Source organism: Theobroma cacao, chromosome 9 (genome assembly GCF_000208745.1).
Source record: "Theobroma cacao cultivar B97-61/B2 chromosome 9, Criollo_cocoa_genome_V2, whole genome shotgun sequence".
NCBI classification, from domain to species: domain Eukaryota; kingdom Viridiplantae; phylum Streptophyta; class Magnoliopsida; order Malvales; family Malvaceae; genus Theobroma; species Theobroma cacao.
Window position 1 is genome coordinate 8,166,040 of NC_030858.1, and position 9,467 is coordinate 8,175,506.

General features: G+C 35.1%; 1 protein-coding gene across 1 annotated transcript; it reads right to left on the minus strand.

The window, feature by feature from the left end:
* On the minus strand, nucleotides 172–7,318 carry LOC18588921 (E3 ubiquitin-protein ligase MIEL1). The gene is made up of 13 exons (XM_018127243.1): nucleotides 7,049–7,318; nucleotides 4,551–6,917; nucleotides 3,815–4,430; nucleotides 3,621–3,708; nucleotides 3,219–3,278; nucleotides 3,037–3,069; nucleotides 2,733–2,810; nucleotides 2,523–2,566; nucleotides 2,041–2,081; nucleotides 1,847–1,929; nucleotides 1,642–1,733; nucleotides 1,444–1,555; nucleotides 172–1,220 (listed from the first exon to the last, which is right to left on the minus strand). The coding sequence occupies exons 3-13, from the start codon at nucleotides 4,003–4,005 to the stop codon at nucleotides 1,110–1,112; spliced, it is 933 nt and encodes a 310-aa protein (XP_017982732.1). The 5' UTR covers nucleotides 4,006–4,430; nucleotides 4,551–6,917; nucleotides 7,049–7,318; the 3' UTR covers nucleotides 172–1,109.

Below are 9,467 nucleotides of genomic sequence, written 5' to 3' on the forward strand. Positions count from 1 at the left end.
ATGGTTACATTCCTGTGCTGTGCTAACAAGATTCATAGCTCTGCAATGTTAACTGCTTATACATGAAGCTTTACTTGTGCCATTTACAGATCTGTAAAGCACCTGAAAGCCAAAATCCAAATGGCAAAAACTTATTAGTCGTATAAGCAGAAATCATGCATTAGAAACTCGTATCAGGTAACTCGTATCCTTTAAAAAACATAAACGCCAGAATACAAATCAGTCTCTTGCTTCAATTCTTGGAATCCTCAGAACCGAAGCACATTATTAGCAGAAACAAAACTTAAGATGGATGAACACATTAAAAAAAAAAAAGCGCAAAATTCAGAAAAGATCAACACAGCCGATGAAACAGAAAAGTTACGTTCATTGTCCTGATGTAACCAAAAATAAATTCTAAGTTCTCATCCTGATGGGGCACAACCTGAAATCCGAACACAACAATATTGACATTAAAGAAACCGACTGCCACACAACACCAGCCTGCAACATCCCATGCTCCAGAAAACCAATACCAGCAACCAGCAAGATAACAAGCAGTCACAAATTTGTCATGTAACATGAACATACTAAACTTTTCAGACATACTCGCGCCCAAATTTTCTGCTCTCAAAGCCTAAGGTTTAAAGGTGACATTCAAAAAGTAATCCATAACTATCAGACAATCACGATTCACAACGAATGCTCCTCCCACACAACATCAGGAGAATTTGAACCCTTTTAGACAAAATTTAAGATGACTGGAATGGATTTTTCAACACCAATTCCATGGACCATGGATGAAATGGTAAACTAGCTACCTAAAAGGATGAAACAGCCATCTGTCCTACAAAAGGGAAATCTAACAAGGACCAAAAGGAAAAATATATTGTCTATGTGAACCAGCAATGATGTTGCCAATTATCTATAAGACATTGAACATACAAGCAATATGGTGGCAAGGGAAGTAAAATACAAAATTTATGACTCCGATAGAATGCATGCCCAAAGGGCAACAATTCTCTCCATGAATGTGGCCATGATGTTTAGCACTTGATGAGAACCCAATCGTGATGCATCAATGCAGAAAAAATATCAGCAAGTCATTTCCAGCAACTACTCTTGCCACTTCAGCCCCTTGTTTGCCGGGTGTTGTATGACTTGCAGTTTAGGCATTTTTGGGCCAGGACATGAAACTGAACTTCTGACTTCGTTCCACAATCATTGCAAAGGATTGAAACCTGTTAATCACAATTAAAATTTGGAGGATGAACAAATCTAAAAGGAGATACTTCCATGAAAATAAATCTCAACTAAATCATTTCATGATGTCATTCTTTGCCCTCAAAAAAGAGAGATACTCTTATTACAAGACACATGGTTCGTTGACAGCACTCTCAACTCTCATACTATACACAAAAGGACAGACTATGTAAAACAGACAATGATATTGAGATTACAAACCATTTTATTTTGGTACGGTTCTGGCATTGGTGTAGCTGCAATCTCTTCGTCAAATCTCTCCCAAACCTTTGACATGTCACAAACCGACTTGGAGCATAGAGGACAAGCATATCTGTTGCAGTGATTAGCATAGCAGTCAAGGACATTAAAACGCAGTAACCAAAATAATTAAACTTGAGCTTGAGCTGAAGAACTCACTGGAAATGGTCCCTCATCTCCTTAAAGCAATCTGTGTGAATGGTATGTCCACAAGGCAGAACAGTTACATCATATCTTGACTCAAACAAAAACTGCACATCCAAATTTGGGGTTTCAGTTATATGAAAGCAATTTAATACTTAATAAATATGACTTTTATTCATCCAATCACACACTAAATAGGAGAATGTTTCGTTGAAGTTACCTCAAAGCATACAGGACAATCATGGTGCATTGCTCCTTCCACGCAGGGATGACTGTTTTTCAGAAGAATTGAGTAGCAGCAACCTGTTTGTAACAAAGAACAAAAAAAAGAACCAGATAAGAATATTAGTAATGATCAAATACCCAACCAGCTTTTAACGCAAACTTATATAAAATAAATTCAGATTAGCTTACCACACTTGTAGCAATGGAAGAAGTTCTCCCGTCCACCAATTCTGGAAGAAAATAACATTATTATTTAATTGTGACAATTACAAGATTAACTGACAAATGCAGTGACATAATAAAAACAGCAACAGTGAAAAGGGAAGAAATACAGATAATAATTTCATAAACAATTTCTAAAACAGTTAGAAATACAAAAACAGTCAACAGAAATTAGGAGGGGAGAAATATGGGGAGTAGTTTCCAAACGATCTTGCTAAATCAGTCAACTAAAGAATACGAAGAAAACAACGGCACTTTGAGCTTAAAAGCAAGGTCAGCATCTCCCAATCACATTGAGGTTCTACTTTACAATTTTCAAATTGTGGATAAAGAAATAGTCAACATACCACATGAGACTGACTGCTCTAGGTGAAATTTTTTTTTTTAAACAAAAAACCATTACTGCACGTAAAACATAAAGGCGTACAAAACCGGCATGAACACCATACCTACAGATTCCGCAACCGTCACAATGATACTGTCTCTTCGATGTCTGCATAGTGAAAAGATTATTAGTATACCAGTTCTTGTATCCTATGAACTGTTTGTGCAAAAACATAAAAAGCTTAGACAACAGGAAAAAAGTCGCAGAACATTAAAGATTGAAAACCCAACATTCACATTCTTTTGCTACACTAGATAACTGTTTATCCACTTACATCATCGTCAAAAAATTTGCAGGTCTCACAGAAATATTTTCCCATACATAGACCACAGTTAATGCAGACTTGTTGGACCTGTTCAAAATTGAAATCAAAAAGCAAACATGCTTAGGCGAACTCAAACTACATATAAAAAGCTTACGAAGCACTAGATTGTGCTAGTTACTTTTTCCTGTCATCAGAAATACCATCATTCCTCCCACACATGAATACCTTAAAAGTTTCAAGGAGTAATATTGACATATTTCCTCTAGAAAAAAGGCTTAAAGAAATACCCATAAAATGAATGAGACTAAATTACCTCTTGTTCTGTGCCACAGAGTGAACATATGACCTGGTAAAAGGTAAGGGGGAAAAATAAAAGAAATGTCAGTAACATGGAGCATTACTACAATGGAGATGGAGATGTCAGCCAATACAACTAAAAGAGTTGCAGGAACCATGGGGTAGAAAGAACAAAGCTGAACCTGTGGATATAAATACCTGACTTATTTGATGCCGTGGGATATCATGTCTGAGCTTCTGGTCAACATTGATATTGTTCTGTACATAATCAAAAATTACTTACATGTTAATATTATTGAAAATAATAATAAGAAATGATTTTTTTTCGATAATAGGATAAAATAGTTCTCAACTTGCCAGTTCCATATTAGAAAAGAATCATGGCCATAACTAGCAAATACTATATTTTCAATAAAAGCACATCAATATCTAAATTTCATGAACCTTAAAAGATATCATGACACAATAAAATAAATTTGCATGATAAACACTTAATTTATCCTCATCATGTATCCTCCTTAACAGTAGCATTCTCAAACAACAATTTTATATAGATAACAATTAATGTTAACTATAAAATGTTTAAGGGTAAGAACTAACCTTGGCCTCATTATGACAGTGGCGACAATCGAAGATCTCACCACAACAAGGAGCTCTAATCCGGCACCTTCTTCGATAATGTAAACAACTGGTGAAAAAAGGGGGGAAATAACAGTACATGATGTTAACCAACAAGGAAAAGAATGAAAACTGAATGAAAGTCAATTAAAGTGAAGCAAGAGATTAGAGCTTACCCATACTCCATAAACCCCTTCTCCAGCAATTCAGTAGCTTCTGCCTCATTTGATTCTTGTTTGAGCATACAAGGTCCACCAGACTGCTGTGAGTGTGACCCCCCTGCCTTTTTTTCATTTTTGCAGGTTTCATTCTGTTGCTGACAGCCAAGCTCTTCAGATCCAAAATGCTTAATTTCCACTTCCTCCATTGAAAAGGATATCTCCAGATCAAACCGAATCTATCTAACAGCTGGTAATAAGTCTAGAAAACCTGCAGATAGTAACTCATTTAGCAAAGATCCTAATATTTTAAACATATCTAGTGGCTCGAACAAGCCAAGCAAACACTCCATGACATTGTTGCTTTCTTCTATACTGCTGCAGACCAATCGAAATCAGCAACAAAATAATCCAAGAAAGGTTGAACAGCTCCAATCAGCATTACTCCAAGAGAAGGATTCATCAAAACAAGTAGAACTACTACAATCCCACACAAAAAACAATAATGCAGCACTGAGGAACTCCAGAGCCTCCAGCAGTGAATAGAAAGCAATAGCATTGCATGATCACTTGATTGCTTGAAGTTCTGGACCCAAATCCAACTATACTGGAAACGACCAATAGACGTCCCAACCTATGGTAAAAGCAATAGATCACAGAATCAAACTTGTTCTATAATGCAAAATAAAGCAGGGGAAAGAGAGTGATTGATTGCAAAAACGTGCTTTATTATTGTCCATAAGGACAAGCCTACCTCCATCAGCATTTCTGCAACAAGTCTCCTCTGACAATTGTACTTACTCATCACTTAATTCTTTCCCTTGCTTAGGACTTGAGAAGGTGTATCTTCAAATAAAATTGAGCTCATTTCAACTTAGCTATTTGTGTCCCAAAATCAAGTTCTAGACAGAGATCTCCAAACTACCAAAAGATTTACAATCATGAGTAAACCAGCTGGTAGTTCACCACTAATTAAAATACTTCATATCTAGGAAGATAGGGCGATGGTAGTACAGCACCTATTAGCAGAATCTCTTTTATTTCTTGTTAGCTAACATCAACCTTCTTAAGGATACTGCAGAAGAATTGTAGCTGAGTGGACAAAAAGGCTGACCCCATAATTTTGGACAAGGACACAGCAATGACCTTGTGTATAGGTTATTGACCTTGTCTATGTGTTATTGCCACACTACAAGAGACTCTGTTGTTTCTTGTTAGTTTACATCCACCCTCCTACGGATACTGGAGAAGAATCGTTGCTCAGGGGACGAAAAGGCCAACCCCATAATTTAGGACAAGGACACAGCAACGACGTTATCTATATGTTATTGCCACACTTCAAGAAATTCGAATATCAAAGTTTAGAAGGCAAATATGCCTAGAATGAACAGCGAAGTGACCATACACCTAAAAGCATGTGTTTTATCATTAACAAAATCATGCTGATCCTGTTAAGGTTCAAATATGATGAAGAAATGAATAGACAATGGCAACTTTGGAGAGGTATCTCTTGGCTGAGATATAAAAGAAGAGTGTAGCAACCCACACACTTAAGCCCCTCGATTGAGTAGATTAACAAATTCCACAACTTGTAGAAATAGTGAATCTCTGCAGAAGAAAGCCTTGCAAACCAACTAATACTAAGGGGTTTACTGACCTTTAGCATCTTCAACACCTGCAGCTAATGTTAAAAACAAATATCTGCATGCAAATTCCTAACGAATTCCAATTATAAGCTGCAGGAGCAACTGAAATTCAAAACTGAGAAGTCAAAGTGAAGGTGTCCTTGGTTATCTTAAGTGATGAAGTAAACACACTTTCCAAGTGATGAAGTAAACACAAGTTTTATTATAGATTCAACATACACCTAACTGTGTCAATCTCAAAACTCTCTTTTATGGCACTTTCTTGCCCAGGGAAAATATCATAATATGTCAGAAGATCAACTTTCCAAAGTGGCCCCTAAACTGTCATGGTAAAGTTATTATCATTCTTGTTTGTTCAAGGAAGACACCGAAGTTATTCAAACCCCAAAAGAAATTACATCTGTGTTTTAGACAATAGAAAAATTGGCTACCAAGCAAATAGCAGGTCAATTACAGAAACAACAAGGAGTAATGTAAGTTTGTTTTTCCCCATTCTACATCCTATTGCAGACCTATGGCATAATACTACACAAAACTATATCATTTTCTTTTTTGGAAGAAGTTTCAAGAGCTTTTATCACATGAACCATGAGGATGCCTTAATGATGCATCTCACATGAGTTGGCTGAATACTCCCATATACCAATAATAACAATAAAAAACCATAATTTGATAGTTAATCCATGGTATTACTTAGCAACGAGTAATATCTAAGCTCGTAATCCCTTCACAGTCAAATGCAACCAGCATGCTATGCTTATGCCAAAGGCTCTAAACAGCCGGTCACATAATTCACCATATGAGGAAACACTTGAATAACCACTATAAACAACTACACGCTTTAATGAAAATTAGCATGGCAAAGACACAAATGACGTCCACACAAAGGGACAGAAAAAAAAACACTCCAATAAACAGAATTGACCTATACAGTCAAAACAAGCAGCATATGATAAAATTTCTGCGCCTAAACTTAAATTCCTACCTAGCACTGCAAACAGAAATTAGCAGCAGTAACAAGACGAACAATAACAAGAAAACAGCAGCAGCAAAAACAACACAGCCATGACCCCAAATCAATCAGGCAGCAAAAACAACTATATTTGTTTACACACCATATTCCATGCATAAGCAAATTCAATCAAAATTTACAATCAATCACAAATTCACGATCTTATGCTAATAAAAGCCATTCGTTCAATCATCTATCATTAGTGCACTACGGTTGATCCCCAATGAGATCATATTAAGCCAATCAGTTCTCTTCATCCTATGACTCTGCTTGATTATTAAGTAATCTAAAGAGAAAGATAAAGAAACGTGAAACCATAATTTCCTACATCAAGATTATTTTTTTCCCAAAATGTTTCGAAAACATTTCTGTTCTTCTTCCTGAAAAGGAATTGCATGATTTCAAGCAACTTTCCCTTCTCTTTCGGCCAATTTTCTCAGAAACCAAACAGACATTGAATCACCTAAGAAAGAAAATGAACAAATTACTATTTTCAATAATAACATTGACCTGACACATTACCTAAATAAATAATTTAACAACAACCAAAAAATAAAATTGCTAACTTAATCAAATTTTTATAAAATAACGAACTTTCAATTCCAGAGAATCGCCCCGATCCGACTAACAACAACGGTGTGATCCCGATGAGAACGTCCGATCGCAAATATATCCTTTCAGATTCTCAAACAGAGTCTTTCTTTTTTTTTCTTCTTTTTGGTTATTACAGAAATATGATGATAATGTGAACGTTAAAAAAACGTGACCAAAGCACAGCCTTTATATAGCTGTTGGAGAGGATAGAGAACATCGGTTTCTTCGATTTCCAGAGACTTCGAAAATTTTTGCTCTTTATGAAATCCGATAGCGATAGCTGTTAGCCTAGTGGTTTTCGTCATTGTCTTCGCTGTCGTAGTTGACAACTTACACGTCAAAATGACGTGTACAACCCTCTGTTACTTCAAAATATCTCATTCCTCTATTTTAATCTTAAAAGAGTAATAATCAAGTGCAAACGCAACATTATATAAAACTTGCACTCTAATTATCAATCGTTGGACAAACGAAAATTGTTTCTCTATAAGAAGGAAGGGTGGATTTTATTGCTTACTCTGAGTTTGGGCGTAGGATAACGCGTTTGTCAAATTGTCGGTGCCGTAGGACGGTTTCCACTATGAAGGGAAAATGAACGGTCGTGGTCTGATGTGACTGCAAAAACGAGCGAGTTAGGACACGTGTTGATAAAATGGCTGAGGTATTAGATTGAAGACACGTGTACGTCAGCCAGACAACCTGAACCGGGGATCGGATTTTTAGGCTAAAAATGCGCGTGGCTGACGTGGAGAGATTATTACGATATTATATCATCATAAAATGTCTAGTAAGAATGATCCGTCCCTCAATTTTCCAATGCTATCTCATCCACCATACACACATACATGATGGATTCCAATCTGATCCGGACCGTCGATACTATAAAATACTGAAGCACTCATAGCAATTTGACACGTAAGTATTTGTATGATAATCAAAACTGCATGTCTGCATCAATTATTTAGGTTTTTTCCGAGACGAAATCATATCACACGTGGCAGATTAACAACTTAATCCAATTTTTTTATCTTTGATTCTCATCATTGTCTGGTTTCTAACTTTTACGCAAAGATTCACAGCCAGATATTTTTAAAATTTAAGAAAATGCTAAAAAATCATGATTTGGTTCCGTCACGGATTAAATTGGATTAAAAAATTAATAATGCTTTCCATGATAATCATGAACTTAAACACGAAATAAGTTACATAAGTAATTTTTTTTTTACAAGAAAAAAGAAAGGCTTTGAGGCATTTTTTCCACAAACTGAAAAAAAAAATAGGTACATCATTAATTCAAATACCCAAAACCTATTAGTCAATATTATTTGGGTCAAGAATTTAATATAAGTTTAAATTATGTATTGAGTATCAGAAATATAATAAAATTGTCAATATGATATGAAAAATTTAAAAACTCAAATTGGATAGTCAGACGTACTTTCCTTAATTAGTTGGCAACTAGCAAAAGGAACCTATAAAATTGAGCCGCATATCTAAAATGCCTCATAATCTTGCTTTTTATTTTTTTCTAAAAATTTATTTTTGAAATTGAAATAAAAGAAATTTTGGAAAATAAAAATTAAAAAATAAGTTTTTTCTTAAAATTTTTCTTATGGAAATTTTTTGAAAATTTTGAAAATGAAAAGTAGAAAAAAATTTAAAATATAAAATTTTAATTTTAATTTTAATTAAGGACAAGATACTCTATCATCTTTAACTTTTAATCATAAAAACATACGGGTCCATTATTTTTTAAAATAGATACTATGCTCCAAACAGTTAAATGACGTTAATATCTAAATTGAAATGTCTAAAATATCTTTCTTTTTTTATTTTTTTTAGACTAGTCAATGTTCCTTACCCTGATCGCCCACTCCGTAGTCGAATTTGACTCAGATCCGATCGAATTTCTCAGGCAGTACCAAATCCAGTTCTCCCAAGACCACCAAGATCGATTCTCCCTAGGGAGCTGTCACGACCCGGAACTCTCATCGAGCCCGTGACAAACGTCGCGAAGCCTCGACAAACATTCTTCACCCCGAATGCCGATCGAAACCTCGCAAGGCTCTCGTATCAGCTTTCGCACTTCCCCGGTGAGCAATAGTTATCAAATATCGTAATTCGAAGGATTACGAGTCATTTCCAAATCAAAACATAACATATTATTTTCTGGCTCACATGGGCATTTTCGTCATTTTTTGTCGAAAATCTCAAAACTTACTAAAAATGTAGTAGGTAAGCAGAAAATATATATTTAGTGATTTAAAAACAAATTAAGTATCTAAAACGTTCATTTGAAGTGAAAATTTGATCATTTGAATATAATAAAAATATTCAATATAATAAACTATTTTCTTGTAAAATAATTTTCATAAAACTATCGGTAAATAATTCTTATAGCGTAAAAGTTAATTATATT